Source organism: Notechis scutatus, chromosome 7 (genome assembly GCF_049901735.1).
Source record: "Notechis scutatus isolate UNSWTSFEM ecotype Mainland chromosome 7, rNotScu1.2, whole genome shotgun sequence".
Classification (NCBI taxonomy): Eukaryota; Metazoa; Chordata; class Lepidosauria; order Squamata; family Elapidae; genus Notechis; species Notechis scutatus.
The window spans coordinates 234,706-254,063 of record NC_142015.1 but is presented as its reverse complement, the minus strand read 5'-3'; the positions used below and the strand labels follow the sequence as shown (position 1 = coordinate 254,063).

At 50.4% G+C, this 19,358-nt stretch overlaps 1 protein-coding gene across 2 annotated transcripts; it reads right to left on the bottom strand.

The window, feature by feature from the left end:
* Positions 1 to 420: 420 nt before the first annotated feature.
* Positions 421 to 18,748, bottom strand: LOC113423393 (substance-P receptor). Of its 2 annotated transcripts, none has more exons than XM_087969848.1 (5): positions 17,856 to 18,748; positions 13,246 to 13,440; positions 7,043 to 7,193; positions 6,132 to 6,328; positions 421 to 646 (listed from the first exon to the last, which is right to left on the bottom strand). In XM_087969848.1, exons 1-5 carry the CDS (start codon positions 18,230 to 18,232, stop codon positions 421 to 423), a joined length of 1,146 nt encoding a protein of 381 aa, XP_087825974.1. In that variant the 5' UTR covers positions 18,233 to 18,748. The 2 variants fall into 2 exon arrangements, with proteins under 2 accessions (XP_087825974.1, XP_026540555.2); XM_026684770.2 differs by lacking the exon at positions 421 to 646 and adding an exon at positions 4,388 to 5,332 and having other exon boundaries at positions 17,856 to 18,487.
* Between the last annotated feature and the right edge of the window lie 610 nt (positions 18,749 to 19,358).

Genomic DNA, 19,358 nt, shown 5'->3' with positions numbered 1-19,358 from the left:
CTCCCTCCCCCACCAGCCTCTTGCTCCTCCTGCCTTGATGCAGGGGCTTCGAGGCAGGAGAGTGGGAAGATGAGGGAGGGAGCAGATTGCCAGGAGGAGCCATGGCTTCTGAGCCTGTCCCCTCCCTCCCCTAAAGGTGGCTTAGTTTATCAGCAAGCTTCCCCCCTTAGAGCTGCGGCTGGGTGCTCTGGACAGAATATTCTTCCTCCGTGTTAAAGGTTTGTCAACGTGGATTGTTTTTCTACTGAGCATTTTTGAAGCTGCTCAACCCATTTGGAAGTTTCTTTGTGGACTCACTGCATCCAAAATATCTGGTTGACCTATGGAAACTCTCACTCACCCAGACCATGGTTGTCCCAAAGGTGCTTTTTTGGCATCCTTCAAGGACCCTCTGAAAGGATGCAAATGACCAGCTCTCCACTATCCAATCAGAGCCGAAGAAGCTTCTTGGATGACAAGCGAAACGTCTTCAAAGACAAAGCACGAACATCCAGTTGCCTCCTGAAATAAGGCATCTTTGGAGCTGGTTGACCAGGAATAACGGAGAAGTCTTAGTCCTCCGTGCTTCCATTGGCCCGTCTTTGCACTCGAGTGATGCATCCCTTCAGTCTCATCTCTTGATCCAATCCAGTCGACCAGAGAGGATCTAAAAGGCATTTTTGCATCAGTCATTCCTATCCTCTCTGGTCTATTAGAAACACAGAATCATAGGGCTGGAAGGGACCTCAGAGATCTTCTAGTCCAACCCCTGTCCAAGACAGGAGACCTTATTTCATCCTGGTTGGCCATTTTTTTTCTTGGATACCCCAAATGATGGAGCACCCACATCTCTGGGAAGCAGTCTGTTCCACCTGTTAATTGTTCTTGTGGTCCTTACTTCTGGGTTGGATCTGCCTTTAGTGATTCTCTATTGCTTCTTGTCCTGCCCTCAGGTGCCCTAGAGAATATGCCAACCTGCTCTTCTCTGCGACAGCCCCTCCAGCATAGGAAGACAGCTATCCTGACATGCCTAATTCCCTTCATTGTTCCTCATCTGGCTTGGCCTCCAGACCCATCACTCTTGGCTTCCTTGCTCTTCTCTGCATGCCTTCTAGAGTCTCAACCTCTTCTTTTGTATCACGGTGACCAGAACTCACCCGCCTACTATGGAGTGTTGGCGCTACGATCCCTTCCAGTTCTAGGATCATGGCTGGGCAACTGGGGGTGGGGTGGTCTGATTATCTCAGGGTAGAGAGGCAAGCCCGTGAAGTGAAGATTTCCCCCCCACCAGAATAGTTATTTATCACGATAATCTTTTAAAGAGAGGTGCTTGAGCTTCCCTTACACAAAGAATAAGCCACTTTCACGCTGAACTATCTGCATTTTATACTCCTCTGCTTTTTCCCCTCTAGCTGGAAAGCAATTTAGATTTTATTTCTTTGTAAACAGTTTTTCTAGGATCAAAATTTTATTCAGTATTCTTGGGCAAGCATTAAAATCTCCATTACAATATTATTCTAATTTTTACTGGCAAGTATCTTTTTGCCATTCTTCCTAAAGGGACTTCTGTTATTATTCCATACATTAGAACACCCAAAACTCAAGAAAACCTCAGTTATAAGGATTTGACTCACAAAATATAACGCATGTGGGTAGGTGAACTGCTCTGATGGGAATGTTTTATTTTGGCCCTTCAACATTTCACAAACAATTGTAGCATCCAAAACTAGAACAGGATACAGGTAACCTTTCTTGTTATTTTTTTCATTTCAAAGCAAAAGCTACAATTTTGAACATGACTAGCTTGAGGCAATTTAAGTAAAAAATATGTAGCACACATGAAGTGCTCCCCAGGCCTGCACAACCTACACAAGGAAGAAATGACATACACAATGACATACAGCAAACCACCCATTGTCTCTCTCCTCAACAATCCTCTCCGTTTCCCAGTCTGGTCCAAAGACGGAATGCACTGCTTGGTTCCCCCCGGCCTAAATTATTTCACACCGGTATAGAAAGCCTCAGGATGGACATGCCTGATTTGCTGCCAGTCGCACAAGCAGGGCCCATTGCACTGAATGGTGGGGACTTCACAGGGTGCCTCTGCAGGCCCATCCTTTGGGGCTGGTGGGGACTGGCACACCGTCAGCCCCAGGGAAGAACCAGGAGAGGCCCCCTTCCATCCTTCGGAGTGGGCCCGCCGGGAGCAACTGCTGAGAAGTGGTTGGCTCTGGCCCAACAGGGAACCTCTTACATTCTGTCATGCAGCAGTCCAAGTATCCTGGTGGTCATTGAGTGATGGCTGTCAACTGCTTGCTTGAAATCTTGCTTTGTTTGTTTGCTTATTAATGAGTCTACCCAACTTCAGATGACTCTGGGCAGCGTCCCCTTTAGAAGCAAGTACAACAGAAAGAGAGAAACAGATCACGGACACTCCGGAGGGAACAAAAACCAGTTGAAAGAGCTTCCAAGGAGGGGGTTCAGCAGCCAACCCCTCCTGGGGGAAGAGCCAGGTTGTCAAAGAGTTCTGGAACATTAATAGGGCGGGAGCCATATCAAACTGGAGGATGATATTATTCCAGAGGATAGGTGCTCTGATAGAAAAGGCACACACTGTTTAACTGAAGGGACCTGGACTGGACTCTCTGCCAAATTTTACCTAGTGGGCAGAAATGATAAAAGATAGGTCGTTATAAATAACCAGGCCTTATGCCATGAATGGCTTGTAACCAGCGTCTTAAACTGAACCCGGAAGCCCACCAGCAATCAGCACAGCCCACAGAACAGCGGAGTTTCATGCACATCCCTCGCCACACCTCCATGTTCTGGACCAGTGGCTGATCTTCAGGGCAGAGTGCATTGGAGAAGACACCAAATTGTGCATCAGTCTGAAATGGGGATGTACCGCCTTTCCCAAGACTACCACTCAAAAGCCCCCAGGACCAGGGGCTCCAAAAATTCATAGCCACTCAGGATTTCTCTTCACCATCAAGATCTATGTAGCTTCCAGAGGTTGGGATTTGTCTGGAAGCTTCAACTTGAATAGCCCACAGTTGAGATGTATAGTTGGGTATCCCAATCATCCTGATGATGCCAGATCCCAAGCTGAGGAATAATCTCATCCCGCAGATTCATCTGTAAGAATGAAAAGCGTTGAGCCCTGAAGCACCTCACAAATGTCTTACCACTTAACACCAACTGAAATCCCTCCAGGAGATAGTGGGATAACCAATGTAACACGGTGGCACCTTCTTCCAAGACCTGCAGCCAATCTGGAAGAACTGTGTGAATAACACTCTCAAAAGTTGCTGGGAGATAAAGAAACACAAGAAATGGATACACAGCCCAGCTCTGCCCAAGGACGTCAACAACTCTCTGGCCTGTATTGTGGTTTGGGCTTAATCGTTTTCTCTTATTGCGTATTTGCAAGAGGACCTCGATGCAGACACAATGGGCAAAGTGATGTTCCGTGACGTTGATCTTTTGCCTTTTGTGGAAATACCACAGGAGTTTTTGGACAACTATTGTGCCCAGCTTTGTGTCTGTGGAAAACTGGGTTGTACCCTTTTTCAGGATAGTCAGCAATTGCCTCCTAGCTGCTGTGTGGTTGCATAACATAGTACACAATGAAATATATTCTGCCACACAAGAGTTTTGTTATACGGGCATTGTTGGTGGATGCAGACACACATATGTTCAGAGTTAGATGGCAGATAACTGAACCTCTGACTCTAGTCTGTAGTCTCCTTAGAGAAGAGTTTTCACGCTGGCTTGGGCAAGGGTTCATCCCATCCTCTTCTATGTAATAGAGCTAATGTTGTGCTATTTATCCCTTTTGCAAGCATGAGCTGCGGCAGCGCTGTAGTCATGGTGAGATGGGTCCCTCCTGCAGCCTCAACATTTCTCCCTATTCGGACGAGATGGCTTGCCTGAGAAGCCCTCGTGATGAAGGCTCATGCTGAAACGTGCCTGCTAGATTTTCATCCACAACTGATTCTATCCTGTTAAATTATTTTATCGCATTTTTATTACCACATAGCTTTTCTAAAATGCTATTTGGTTCCATCTTATTAGAGCCAGCATCTATTCATCTCTGTGAGCTTGGCACTAAAACTGGCTCTGCATTACAATCACACATTCATTTTGCTCAAGCTGCTCAAGCTGTATATGATGCAAAAAGACACCACTCCTGATGCTTTCAGGTAGACAGGAGGCAGCCCCCCACCCACCCACCCCCTCTGCTTTGCTAGTCATGGGACGCACCAACTTCAAGGATCCTGTTGGAGATTCTGGAACATCCCAGATGATGCTTTGGGTGGCTGGCTGTAGGGCTGCTGTGCCTGGGTTAATCTTTTCCCATGAAAGAAGAAGAAAATGTTCTTGCTAATAGAAAAGATAGAGTTGAGCCTTTCTTTCTGTGGTTTTCTACACTGAATGATTCTAATGTTTTCATTGAGGGGACTAAGCACTAAGAAAGAGTTGAACGTAGCCTTGAATGGCCATATCTTATGGTAACAGCGGAGATCCTCCAACAGAATGACTTCCCCTCGCTTGAGGTGGTCAAGGACCTCTCCAACCCTGGTAAAAAAAAACAGCCATGAATGGATGGAAGAATAGTGATCCTGCAAGTATACCAAGGAAAGTAACTGAAAGTCCACTGAAGGAACAAAATAGTATTAAAAATATTATAAATTCAAATGTTCTGTTGTAGAAATGGATTTTGAATTGAGTTCCAAGAAGAATTAATGTTTATACTCCAACTTCGTACACTTTTACATTAACGCCTCTCCAAAAAAACCTCAAACACGTTTGATTCCTATTTGCTGCTTCCCCAATGGCAGCTTGACAGAGAGGAGATGATGACTAGGTGACTCCTGGCCAGAGATCCTGGATGGAGGGAGGAGGAAAGGCCGGGCGGAAGGAAGGCCCAGGATCCGTGACCGGGAAGGAGAAGGAAAGGCCAGGGGCAGCCCCAGGAGGGGCCTCTTCATTGGGGCGGGGGGGGTGGCTTCACCAGAGGCATGGAAACGGTGTCACGGTGTGGCTACATCGTGAGGTTGCTCAGGGAAGCGTGTTGGAGTAGAAGCTCAGGCTCTCTGAGATGGTTTTCGTGTCACTGCGGGAAGAGCCGTTGGAGGTCAGGTCGGCTGAGGGGCGCCTGGGTTGGCTGCCCTCCTCCGGTTCCTCCTCTGGGTGGCCGAGGACCGAAGAGACCGTGGTCTCCATCCGGCTGCTCTTGCACAGGCTGCTCTGGACGTGCAGGGACCTGGCTGACTTCATTTCCAGGCCTTCGTATTGGCTGGCGTTGATGAACGGACACCACCGGAAAGCCCGCTTGAAGCCCACCCGGAACCTGAAAAGGCAGAGCAGCCGCATGAGGAGGGGAGCCTCCCCTCGGCTCCCAGGGCCACAGGAACAGCTGCGCTGGCCAGGAGCCCCAGGGCCGGAGCAGCTCAAGGGTCCTCTGTACTAATGTCTAGCGTTCTTTCCATGCTAAGGGGAAAAGGGGAATTCTCTGCGCTGTTAAAAACAGAGCCGATTTGGCATAAATCATGTTCATTCGTATGTTTTTACTGTAATTTTATCTACTTTGCATCCTAGGTTAAGGGGGGGGTGCTCCCTCGTGGCATTATCAGGCTTTGAGGCGGCTAGTAGGTGGCAGCCTCTCTCCTGACTGCCCTCCTCACACTTTCCATTCACAGTGTTGTGCAAGAGCCACAATCCCGCAAAGGTGGGGTGCCAAAGATGAATCTGGACATGGAGCTGCTGCTTCCTTCACACAATCCTGCCTCCCCATTTCAACTCACGCAACTTTGTGTTGAACAGGACAAAAGTGTGGCGTCTTCGGAGGAGGACTGCCAGTCCCACTCTTTTGCCCAGTTTTCCCCAATCCCAGGCGAGCCTTTTTTCTTTAGAGAAGTAGCCAAGCGCACCAGGTGCAGGGAAGGTGAAAAGCAGACTCCTCGTGTTGAGACCAGGCCAAGGTTCAAAAGACTCTGCTTGGTCAGTACACCGGCCTCCCAACCTTTTGCAAGCAGCCCATTCAGGGTTCAAAGCTCTGGCAATTGGCCTGAGTGGCTTCATTTGGCCCCAACCGACAGGGGAGCAGGCCCAGTTCGGCTCTGTCACTCAGCAGAAGAAGAAGGCCTTACCTGTCGTTGAGGCAACAGTAGATAATCGGGTTGTACATCGTGGAACTCATGGCCAGCCACAGGATCGCCAAGTACACCTGCTGGATGTATTTTTCGGAGAACATCTCACCCTTGAAGAGTTGCAGGAGGAAGTAGACGTGGTAAGGCAGCCAGCAAATGGCGAAGGTGCAAACCACCATGATCATCATCTTGACCACCTGCCAAAGGAGGAAGAGGAGGGGGGAGGAGGGGGAGGGGAGAGCCACCAAGTCTGAGCCTCGACAGGGAGTCCGGCTGAGGAGAGAAGTGGGGCTGCTCCCACGGAGGCCCCTGGGGGCTCACGGGGCAGCCCTGCCAGGCAAGTGGCTGCTTCGGGGCCCTGACTTGGGCCTTCCCCTAATGGAAACAGCAGGCCAGCTGTGGGAAGATGGCCAGGCAGTGAGGCCACATCCCCTGCCAGGGTTGTGGTGACCCTTTGGCGTCTTCCTTTCGCCCTTTGAAGAAGCCGAGAGCTCCTTCAGTTCAGAGCATTGGTGGCATCGTGTTTATCCAATCCTTTGGGAGAAGAAGCTCTGTGGCCAAATTGGAGCTAGAACAGGCGAACTTTGGATGTTCGTAACGCAATGACCTGCTGGGGGGATGGGAATGGAGAAGCGAAGGTCTTTGGGGTGCCGCTCGGCTACCATTCCCAGCCTCCATTATCCTTAGCCCTGCTCTCTGGCACTAGCGGTGCTGCCTGGGGGGCTTCTCCACTCTTGGGAGAAAGGAAGGAAGGAAGGAAGCCACCTCCAATGGCTCCAATGAGGGGCTGGCCAGAGATCTTGGCCACCTGCTTCTGCCTCTGCCTGTTCAGTTCACCTTTGGACCCTGAGCCAACTGCCCTCTGTAGCGGGGCTTTCCTTTCTGGTTGAGCTTCTTCTGATGGAGCTTACCTTGCGCTTGGCAGACACCTGTTCGTGGTAGCGGTCCGAAGAATCCCCTGGTATCCCACTAGCCCAGAGGGTGATGCCCACCATAATATAGGCATAGCCTATCACTACAAGGGGTAAGACGTAGGCTAGGACGGTCATGCAGACCTGGTACCTGGAATAAACGAGACACAAGTCAAGAGCCTGGCAATGAAAGAGGGGTTCCCCCCTGCCCCCCCCCCCGAGCATCCATTTTATTCTTGATATAAATGCGGCTGCTAGTTGGAACATCCCTGCAACGTCATGCCACAGGTCTGAGAGTGTAACTTGGGCTGCTCTTAGAGGAAGAGACCCAACCTTCAGGCTGATGATGGATGTACCAGGCAATAGCCCACCTCTAAGGCTCTCAGCCCCTCCCCTAAGGCAGGCCACATGCCCTCAACTCTACACAGATTTTCCCCACAGGGGCTGGCAGCCCGTCTGATCTCAGGAGCCCTGAATTAGAAAGGAAACCCCACCTCTCAGCCCCCTCAAGTGAAGTCTGTGGAGTGAAGCCAGTCCTTCCGAGAGCAGAGCGCCCTCCCTCGGCTGCCGGCCCTGCTTCAGAGCGTGTGGCCAGGGGCAGCTGCACCCCACCCACCCCCGCTCTCCTTCCACCTGCAGGGCTGCCCCATAACCTTCCTTCAGAGACGAGCCCTTCTCCCTGGCCTCCTGCCTGGCTGAGTTTTCCCCCCAGAGACCTGCATTTCCTCCTCATCTGCATTTGATGAGGGCACTGAGCCCATCCAGGCCCCAAACCTCCGCTCTGCTACTGAGAAGCATGAACCTCACTAGGGTAGGTGGGATGAAGGACCCCCCCTCCTTATCTTGGGCTGGGAGCGATTCGGCTGCTGGGAGGGAGGCAGGAGTAAGAGCTGGACCTTTTCCCAGCGAGGCAGCAGGTCCTCCTCGACTGCACCTTCAGCTCTTTCGATATGGCAAATGCTGAAATATGAGACGTCACGTCGAGAATAGACCCTGACATCCCACCAGGCTCCCTTCTGAATGGGCTGCAGCAACGAAAGATGCCAGAGGTTACCCAGGGCCAAGCGGCCGGATGAGCCTGGACTTGGGACTGGAAGTGACCCGAATGGTGGCCAAGGCAACAACAACTGAATGTAGCTCCATGACTTGGAGACCAAGATTCAGCCAGGAAAGGAAGAGACTGTTTGGCAGAAGGCCCAAGGTGCCTCCCTTTCCATCCCTGAGAAGGGATGACAGAAATACAGAACCAAACAAAAGTCACAATAGAATCATCAAATGGTCATTCTGGAGGAGGCTGCAAAGATCATCTAATGATCCAACTTGCTGCAAACATGTAGGAAAACTGATTAGAAGTGGCTGCCCAGCCTCGTCTTAGATGACCTACTATCTCTAGAGGTAGCAATGGATCTTAATAGAAGTTTTTACTTCTTTTTAAGTGAAATCTAGGCAGATGCAACTTATGCAGATTATTTGTAGTTCTGAAGTTTGTAGCAATGGAAATCATTCACGGTCATCTTCTCTATATTTTTATGTATCCAAACTCTGATATCGGTTCTCCCGTGTTTTTCTCCAGACTGAATGCCCTTCAGCCTTTCTACAGCCGATTGACTAAATTCTTTATTTCATTTAGGCAATTTTCAGCAACCTCTCTAGAACCCAGAAAGAATGTATTATATAATATTCATTTAATTATTCATTGAATTTGTATTGCCCGATCCTCATCTAACATCATAAATAAAATATTTTAAAACATACAATAAGAAACAGAAGTAAGGAATAAAAAGATAGCGAAATGATAGAAACCAACCCAATGGGCGCCCATAAGAAGAGTCTCAGGTGCAACGCTTACATTCGGTTGAACTAGGAGGACAAATGATCGGGAATGTCCAGGGTGGCCTTCACAATTCTGGGGGTTGAAAATCGAACCTATCTGGAGGCTGCCAGCTTGAGGGAACCCCGGGGGGAAGATCATCCTGAAGAGTCTCTTGCCTGTACAGTATAAATATTTATATACTGATAATGGCAGAGTTCATCCCATTGGGAATCCCCACCCGTCGCTTTGCCTTTCAACGAAGGAATTAATCAGGGGACTTACGCCAGTCTTCCCTTCGAAGGTGGGGGGGGGGGCACACGGGGAAAACACCCTGGGTCCAACGCCCTGCAGTGCTGCCGGTGCAGCTTCTTCTGCAGGGGGCCAAGAGGCTCTCGGGTCCAGGAAATATCCTGAGACGTTGGCTAAGAGTTGACCTGTGGCTACAACAGCTGTGGGCCCCCTGGGCAGCCAGTGTTGGATAAAAACAACGTTACAGAGGATTTTCTTCCCAGCTCTATTGCCCCGCACACCTGCGCACACCTGCAAGTATTGAGTTAGAGCTAAATGGAGTCCTTGTTGCATGTGTCATGCACTGAAGTGCCCCAAAAGGAAAAACTAACTGTACATATTTTGCCTGCACTGTATTTTCTTATTATGAACATATAATCCAGGGCAAATGTCTCTATTGATCAGGACGGGTGGAGAAATAAATGGTTCTGCAGCTGCTTCATCTACATGTCAAATGCATTACAGAGGCCCTGGGTGCGTTTTTACAATATTGTTCTGTGGTTTCCCTTTTCTGGCTCCCAACCTTTTCCAAGTTCCAAACTCCCTCTCTTTGGTTAATGCCAGGGAGTCTTCCTGAGCTGAGCATCCAAAGGGAGGCGGAGAGAGAGAAAGGGCTGGTGGGGAGCAGGGAAGATTTCAGAAGGAAGTCCTGAAGGTTGGACATAAAAAGGAAGGGGAAGCAATTTAATTTTATGAGGTTGAGAGATCCCAGAAGCAAGTTCCCAGATACGGATAATGTTTTTTGCAATGGTTACTAGAAAGAAGGAGGGAGAACTAATTGTTTTATTTGCAACTATATGACTCACTGAAGTCACGCAGCACATCAAATGGTTCTGCAGGAATCAATTTGCCCACTTTTGGAGCCTTCGTGGCAAAGGGTCCCTAAACTCGAGGCTGAGAAATCTTTCTGATTTTAAAAAAAGAGTGAAAAAAGTTTAAAATATTGAAAGTACAAATATAGGTAGTCTTGACTTACAGCCGTTCATTTAGTGACCATTTAAAGTTACAATGGCACTGAAAGAAGTGACTTAGGGCTGTTTCTCAGACTTCTGATCGTTGTAGCATCTCCATGGCCATGTGATTAAAATTCAGATGTTTGGCAGCTGACTCATTCTTATGACGGTTGCAGTGCCCTGGGTCATGTGATTCCCTTTTGTGACCTCTGACAAGGAAAGTCAATGGGGAGGCTGGATTCATCCATGTTACTAACTTAACAAATGCAGTGGTTCACTTCACAGCTGCGGCAAGAAAGGTCATAAAATGGGGCAAAATTCACTTAACTGCCTCACTTAGCAACTGAAATTGGGCTAAATTGTGATCGTAAGTTGAGGATCACTTGTAACATGCTGTACCAAGAAGTTCTGTGAACTTGTGGAGGGAGACCCCCCAACACACGTCCCTTCAATCCACTGAACCACATGCCTTCCTTCTGGGAAAGTCCTTTCGAAACCTTCTCCAAATCTACCGTGGACAATCGAGCATCATTGAGGACTCAACCCCACCACTGCTCCAGCCTTCACATCAAGATGTTTTTGAGCAAGTTTCAAAACCCTTGAAGTCCATCCGGGAAGGAGTTTGGGTTTTACAGTACACCCCTCCATTGTGATTGTCCTGGTTCCTCCTCCACTTCCCAGTTCTCTAAGCTCATCTCCATCCACCGTGGCATTTGTCCTCTGACCCCGCCAGAGAATTCTTGAGAGTTATCTGATCAACAGGAGGAACATGACAAATTCCAACTGCAGTTGACTAGATTTCATTCCATGGATCGGCCATCCTATTTTCAACTATTCCATATCGAAAGGAGTCGGGGAGCCTCAGGCCACACTGAGCTTGTGTTGTGTTGCATGTGGCTCTTTTCCTTTTTTCATCAGGCCGACTTTTAAGGCATGCTTGAGTCAGAAGCTTTCAGGGCCAGATGCAAATGTATTCCTCACTGCTCTCTGGTTTATCATTTCAGTGGAATGTCAAAATTCAATTTATTTCTTTTGGCATTTCTCATACTGTGATTACTTCATACAGAAAACCTTTCCACACAAGGAAGATATATTCCAGAGCAGAAAAGAATTGCTTAGAGGCAACTTAATAAAAATGACACTAACGGAACAAAATAAGAAAGGATCAAAATGGATAGAAAATGGTCTACAACAAAGTTGTAACTAGGATTTTGAATATCATGAACTGCCTGGGTTAGAAGATCCCCGGGGCCTGGATCAACCCTGCCCACCAGGGGTGTCCATTATTTCAGCATTCCTAGCAACAGGCGGCCATCTGGTCTTGTTTAACCCCCCTACCCCACCCCCACCCCCAAATAAAAGAGAGACTATCACCTTCCTGGCAATCTGTTCCGCTGTTGAGCAGCTCTTACCATGAAGGCATTTTTCCTGATGTGCAATAAAAATCTGCATCCTTCCTTCCCCTGGAAGTCCACTGTCACTTATCCTTCCTTCTGGAATAACTTTGAACCAACCTGCCCCATCTTCTGTACTTGAAGAGAGTTCTCTTCTCCAGCCTAAAGAGACCCAGTTCCTTTCAGATTGTTTGGATCAAGGTTGCTCACCCCTGGACCGATTACTCAAATATGGGGCTTAGAACTGGAGGCAATATTCTTCTTCGGCTTCATACAGAATAGAGAGGAGCAATATCTTCTCTTGAACTTGACATTGTACGCATTTCTTGAATTAATTTAATAGCGTGGCCTTCTACAACTTGAAAATGTTACATTTTGAATGATTGAAGACTAGAAGTATCACGCAGGCTTCATCCCCTGATCTCCCCTGGACGTCTCTTGCCTTCCTTATTACTCAGAACATTTCACCTGCACCAGGTGCCCCTCAAAGCTCATTCTGTTCAGTTCAGAACTTTTATTCCAGCCAAATAATTTGCCCAGGAGAAGAGAGCGAGAAGGAAAGGCACTGGCTGCAGTCTGGAGGGGAATGGGAACTCGCTCCAGGAGCCCTGACTCTCCCGGCTGTGAAGGGGAAAGGGGGCAGGAGCCCCGCCAGCACTTCAAGGTTCACCCCTAAAGCAGCGTTTTAGTATTTCTTGCCATCTCTTTCCTGACCTGGCCTGCCTCAAAGGGCCGACACCCACCGAGTTCTTACCACAACCAACTTGGAAGAACCGGTGGGCTCCCCTCTTCACTCCTCTTTATCTGGAACCACCTTCCAGTGGAGGTCAATCATCAGGAACTGGTTTTAAACTTGCTTGGCATAAACACATGTCCATCATCCAACAAAACTTAAAAATAAAATAGAAATTAATAAAAGATAAAAATAATAAATCAGTGAATGAAGAAGGAAAAAACCCCCCAAAGGGCAGGCTTGATGGACTTTTCTGCCCTCTGTTGTCTACATTTCCATGTTTAACAAGGCCAATATGCTTGTATTCATGATAACTGAAGCATGTAACAATCCTGAACTTCTAGGTATGACCAAATTAATCCCCAGAATGTTTTTTTTTAGGAAATCTGAATTCAGGAAAGAAAACGTGGCACCCAAGTGCCACCAACCGGGATCAGTGGAAGAGCGACAGATAAGCCTGATTTCTCCGTGGGTCCTTTGGCCTGTAGCTCTCTCAGTCCTGAACAGTTCACCAACATTATTTTGCTTTTTCCACAACCACCCCAGTTCTTCAACTGTAAATTCATTATAGTTCTCAATTATTTGAGCTTTGTTTCTATTTAATTCCTTTCTATATTATAAATACTGTTATCATGAGACAGGCAGCTGCTATATGTTTGATTAATCAATCAATAGAAAAAGAAAAATAAGCAGAAACCTCTGTAATAAAACAATAATTCCTCAGATTTGTAGGTGTTTAACTGCCTGGTGGTACTTTCTTGGCCAAATATGGTGTTTGAAGCTGAGAGGGTGACTATCCCCTTGTCTGCCGCAATGAAGGAAATGCAGCCAAGACCTCATCCGACCCAGGGTAGCAACGTTCAGAGGCTGCACAGGGAGGCCAGGAAAGCAGAAGGGGCTGAAACCTGAGATTCTGGCTCCTCTGGAATAATGAGCGCACTCTTGGGAGAAGAGAAACCCCACCCGCCCCAATGCGGCTGCCTTTCCATCTCTAGCAATGGTAACAGCAAGGCCCAACTCACGTGATGGCGGAGACCTGGGTCTGATTCTGCGGCCAGTCGACAAAGCAAATCACTCGCTCAGGCAGCTCCTCAGTGGTGGCATAGTAACCTTGAGGGAAGGAAAGGAGCGAAGCCAAGAGCCATATAACACAGATGACAACCTTGGTGGCTCCAGCTGACAGCCTTGGTTGCAGAGGATGGATAATGGCCATGTATCTTTGAGAGAGAGAGACAGAGACAGAGAGAGGCTTAAAATCTAGGAAGAGAATATTAAACAACCCCTAGAGAGAGAAGTTGGCATCCACCTGCAGCCATGGGTCTCCTCTTCAAAGGTGCAGGGGAGGCTTCTTCATTCTCCAGCCAGTTGAAATCCCTGGATGCCCAGCCCACCTCCAGTCTGCTGCTTTGTCCTTCCCACCTGCAATTGGCAGGAAGCCACGTGCCCTAAACCTTGGGGTGGGGGGGATGGATGGGCGGACGGACGGTGGGCCCTTACCTGGAGGGCGTCAGGCTGCCATGCAGCTTTGATTGCGATCGAGAGTTTTCAGAGTTTTCGGGGCTACAAGTCCAGTCCCACCCAACCTCATTCCCAACATGAGAAGCCTCCTACAATTATGCACAACACCACAATTGCTCTTTGTTTTGCAGTCTCCCCCCCCCCACCATTCTATTATTTATTGATTTTCCCAGGTGTTGGTTCAAAGGGTTGGTTATTACCTATAAACCCCGCACGGCATGGGGCCAGGTTACCTACGGAGCCCTCTTTGTCCCATCGAATTAGCCCATCCCACCTGGTCACTCAGGGAAGGCATTGGGCAGAGCCATCAGTCCAAGAATTTCAACTGGGGGAGGGGGAAGAGGGCATTCTCTGCCGCTGCCCCCACATTGCCCCACATCCACTGCCCAGAAGTGGGGAGAGCCCCCCCCTTTCCTGGCCTTCCGCAAAGGTCTCAAAACCTGGCTCTGCAATCTTGCTTGGGGGGCACAGAAAACCATGTAAAAGTGGGGCTGGCCGGTCCCAAGAGAACCCCCCCCCCGTATTAACCAATGCTAAATGCCCATCTTGGATTTGGTTTTAATCCTTTTGAAATGCGATGTTTTCATAAGGTTTAACCTTAATTTTAATAAGTTAATATTCATTTTACACATTGTTTATATATTGATTACATTGTACACAAAAGATGCACGCAGAGGGATCCCATATCCTGAGGCAGGAAAGCACTGGGAATCTTACAGAGAGAAATGTAATGGGCTGTTTGTGACTAAATGGATTATTCATAACCCCTTGTTGAAAACAATTAATTGCAAATATATTTTGCCACGAAGCCACCAAGAATATTTGTTCATGATTTATGATTCCCAGTAGACTGAGCATCATGGTATGAATTCAGTGCTTCATTTTGCATAGGAGGCTTTTGCTCAAGAGGCTGTGAAGGAAGAATTAAACCTAGAGGGGTGTGTGTGTGTGTGTGTGTGTGTGTGTAGATGCCATGCTTCCCCTCCCTTCCCATGCAGGTCTACTCAGAAGGAAGCCCCCTGGGGATCAGTGGCATTCATTGGCACATAAGGATGGGCATGAAACTTGGCCTTTCTTGTATGTGTGATCTTGGATAGAAATTATTTGGTTTTTGTTACTGGACTTCTACGGCAGCTCTCTCATACAAGGACTCTAGGAGGCTCCCGCCTATCAAAAAGTAGGAAGGATAAAAATTACAGGCAGTCCTTGACTTACAACCACCCAGCCCAGAATCTTCACCTTGCAACTGATTTAGAGCTGTAGAGATGAGGAATGAAAGGCGTGACCAGATTTGGCAAGTTCTTTCACTTATTTCCCCTCCCCTGTTTTTTATAATTCCTTGCCTGATTAGTAGCTCTGGAGAATTCAAAGGAACGTGCCCCTTTCCATGCCATTTGGGGAAGAGGGAATAAAAGGGATCCCCAGCGATTAATTTCCTATTGTACAGACTGAGAAAGGGGCTGTTCCCCCCCCGCCCCCCGCCCAGTGGATGCTTTCTATCCCACTTGGTTTCTTCCTGCACGATGATATGAGTAACGTTTACTCCTTGTGTTGCTCCTGCGGCAATGACTCTCCCGCTCCACTGCAGCCCTGTCCAGCACAAGGAATCATAAGAGCTGTGTCTTTCCAATTGTTATTTCCATTTACTTATTGGTTTGATTGTTATGCTTTTAACCTGGCCTCTCCCAGGGCTGAAGCAGCTTCTGGTGCCGCGGTTACTCCAAGGCGGTGTAGCCTCTTTCCATGCTGCTGACTGATTAATAGTTCAAAATGCTGATACTTGAACAAATGGAACGCTGGTGTGTGTTCAAATGCGGAGGAAACGCTCCGCACTTCAGTCATCTCACTTCAGCAGCAAGGAACGGCAGTCTCAATAGTCTACAGTTGCGTACAGGCATTTTGCCCGTTTGTTTCATCCGTTTTGCTTTTGACTTCGTCCACTCTGCTTTTCCTAGCTGTGGAGAGATGAGGGCCCAGCGCCTGATGTGTGAACACCCCTTTGTCTGCTCTTAAATTCTCCAGACTCAAACTAACTCCTGTTGAGAATCCTAAGGATTAGGATTGTAGGTTTCAAAAGCAAATTTCAAAAGGTTTGATGTTTCAAAAGCAACTGGGTCTGTCCTCCAGGAGCCCCACCTGGACTCCCCGGGGCTCCCTCCCTCCGTTCTCACCACAACAGCCGCCTCCTCGCCGGGCTGCACGTGCGCGGACCAAAGTCTCTGTGGGACCTTTGGGGTCCCGAGGATTCCAGCAGCCATCCGGCTCCCAACCAGTTTTGGGGAGGTTTGACGGAGGCTGGGAAAGTGAGCTACCCCTCTCCTTTGCCTGGCTGCCATCCAGGAAGAAGGCTGCTTTCTTCCTGTATGGATTGGAAAACGGTCCCTCTTGTCAGAAATTCATTCAGGGGAGACAGAAGGCAGCCTTTTTGCTCCTGCCCCCATCTTCTTGTCTCAGGCAAGCTGAAAAGGCTTGGGGGCACCACGGAGGGAGCTCTCCTCCTTCAGGGCTGCCCCGTTGACTCTTGACTATGTCAATGCCTTGGTGCCCTCTGCTGCCCACGGTGGTGGGGGGCTTGTGAATGGGCTTCCGGGGGAGATTTGCTTCCCATAGTTTGTGAACATCGCTTCTGAATCTGAGGATGGCCAGGAGGAAAGCTCTTTGTGGGTTTCGAAGGGTTTTAACACCCCCTCCCTCCCCCCTCCACATTTTTTCCACCTTTCTCAGGGAAGGGTTTCCTTCGTGGAGGTTGTTTTGTGTTCTGAAACCCACGATCGATCGTTGTATAAAATGAAAAGCGTTCACTCTTGTAGAATGGTAGCAGTACAGGAAGCATCTGCCCTTAACTACCACAGCAAAAGTGGAAAACGTTTTACTTCCCCCTTGACTGCCTTGAAACCTTCCACCCTAAAAAGCAAGGCAGCCGCAGGGAAGGGAAGGGAAGGGAAGGGAAGGGGGGCCACAGGGCTTTTCTCTAAACAAGAGGAATGTCTAGACGATGGTTGCTTTCCTGGACTGTGGGCTGCTTTCACCCGTCACATGCCGGTACCTTCCAGTTAGAAGGCGGGGTGGTGGTGGCAGGGAGCTCCCTGCGGGCTTCACCCACCACTAATTTGGAGGTCAGAGCTGCAGTTTTTCCTCTGCCTGGCTGTTATTGCTCTGCTGTGATGAATGCTTTTCATTCCATGCGAGGAGGGAGAGCTTCTGCCCTCTGTAGGCTCCTAATGGCCAAAACGTGGAAGGCTCCCCTTCTGCCTATGCTCGAAGTCTTTAGGGGTTTGCAATAAGGCAAAGTGTGTCCTTCCTGTTATTTTTATCTTCTTTGGTTGACTCTAAGCTTTCCTTTGCTTCTGAGCCTTGGCCCCTGGGGTGAAGCCAGAGGGGCCCTGGAGGGCCTTTTGCCAATGCTGGAGACCGAGGAATTCTGTAACAGGCTTTGAACTGGGACTTCTGAGCAAACCTGCCCAGGCCTTGGGTGCAGCTCCTCTCCTCTCTTCCCTTCCCTTCCCCTCTCTTCCCCCTTCCGTTCCCTTCTCTCCAGTTCGGGAGAAAAAGGGCCTGACTCTGACAGAAGAGGCGAAAAACAGCGCGAGGCACCGATTGTGGGCGAGTTTCTGCCCCTCAGCCAAGCCGCCTCCCGAGGTTGTCGGGAGACCCGCATTGTTTTGGCTTCCGCAGCTCTGTTGAGGTGCAAAGAACGGCTCCGGGGCGGGAGCGGCCCATTTGGAGCCCCAGTTGGGAGACGGAGTCCGGGGAGGGCTACCTGGGGCCAGGACAGGACGGGGGGGGGCTTTCCCAAGGGGCCCAGGCCAGTTGCAGCTGCACAAGCAGCGGAGGCCGCCGCCGCCCCCGGGGGAAGCCTTCAGAGCCTTTGGAACAGGCGGCCGCCGTGGTTCGGCTGAGGCCGTCTGAGCCCCGGGTACCAAGGAGCGGCGCCCCCTCCGCCGCCGGAAGGCTCCAGGTTCGCCTGGGGAAAAGGCTGGCCGTTCGGTGCTGGACGGGCGGCGGCAATTTCCCGGGAAAGCCCGCACCGGCCCCCTGCCCGCCTCCCTCGAGCCAGCCGCGCCCAGCCGCGCCCTCCCCGCTCCCCTCCCGGCCGCCGCCGCTCCCGGCTCACCTGTCGGCGGCGATGGCCGTCATGGAGTAGATGCTGGCCAAGACGGCGGCCACCGGGAAGAAGTTCTGGAAGCGGCAGTAGGCCGGCCCGTAGTACCAGACGTTGTGCACGGCGTAGGTGAAGTTGACCAGCGTGTTGAAGGCGGCCATCGCGGCCTCGGCGAAGGCCAGGTTGACCAGGAAATAGTTGGTGACGGTGCGCATCCGCCGGTGGGCCAGCACCACCCACATCACCACCAGGTTGCCCACCACCGACACCAGCACCACCAGCGCGTACGCCGCCGACCACAGCGCGACCTGCCAGCCCGGCTGCACGAAGGGGTTGCCCGCCGAGTCGTTCCCCGCCGCCGCCGCCGCCGCCGCCGCGCTCGCCTCCATCCCCGCCGCCCGAGAAGAGCCGCCCCGGCCCGCCAAGCAACGGCTCCCGCGCCCGTCGGACTTGGAGCCGCCTTCCGCCCCGGCTGCCTCGGGATCCCCCCGCCGCCGCCGTCGCCGCCGCCCGCAGCGCCCGCCTGGCTTGCCACAGCCCGCCGGCTTTTTATAGCCCGGTGGCGGCGGCGGCGCGTCAAGGAAGGTGGGCAGTGACGGCGGCGTGCAGGCAGCGGACCCGCTCCCCGCCGCGCCTTCCCGCCAGCCCCGCCTGCCGCCTCGCGTGGAACCGGACGGGCCGGGCCGCCCCCGAGCCGCCCTCTGCTGCGCGGCTGGGCTCCGCCGGCGAAGGCTCCGCGCTCGGAAGTTTCTTGCGACACTCAGGCAGGAGCGGCCTTCCTCGGCTGCGAGCTGCCTCCAGCCCCGGGTGCCTCGCCTTCCCTCCCGCCGCGGCTTCTGGGTCAACTCCTCAGGGGAGCCCCGGTGAAAAGGCGGCTTTGGCTGGACAGAAGTGGACGCAGCAGCGCCTGACCAAAATTCTCCAGCCTGAAGGATTCCAGGTGCCTCTTTCAGGATAATAAAACTAAAGCCGAGCTTTCCTTCAGGTCTGCCGTACACCGTAGCAACGTAAAAGGGGAAGAAAGGCTAAGTCAAAACGCCTCTAGAGCCTGCAATCCTAAATGACCTAGGAAGCCATAAAGACCATTTGAACTTGCCATTAAATGGTCCCCTATAAACCAAATCCCTCCCTTGGCATCCACTCAGGGCAACTCCAAACAAGTCTCTGGCGACCTCTAAGAAAGCGGAGTGAACGGGCATCTTCCAGAGGCGTCTCAGTGCTGCTCCGTGAAAGAAGAAGCCAGTCCAAGCCACCAGGGAGAGCCGTGGTTCAGATCTCCACAGGAAGCTTTAAGACCACTTTGTAATACTTGGGTAAGGCCATTTTGGGTTGCAGACAATAAGACCAAGATAAGAAAGCCATCGATGGTATGTCAAGTCAAAGAACAAGCCTCCCTAGAAGGAGTGCACCAAAAAAAACCCAATAAAGCTTTCATGTAAATGTCTGCAACCTGCCCTAGAAAAGTTGGACTCCCTCCTCAGCCAACTTGGGGGCAGCAGTGAAAAACAGGTCCTG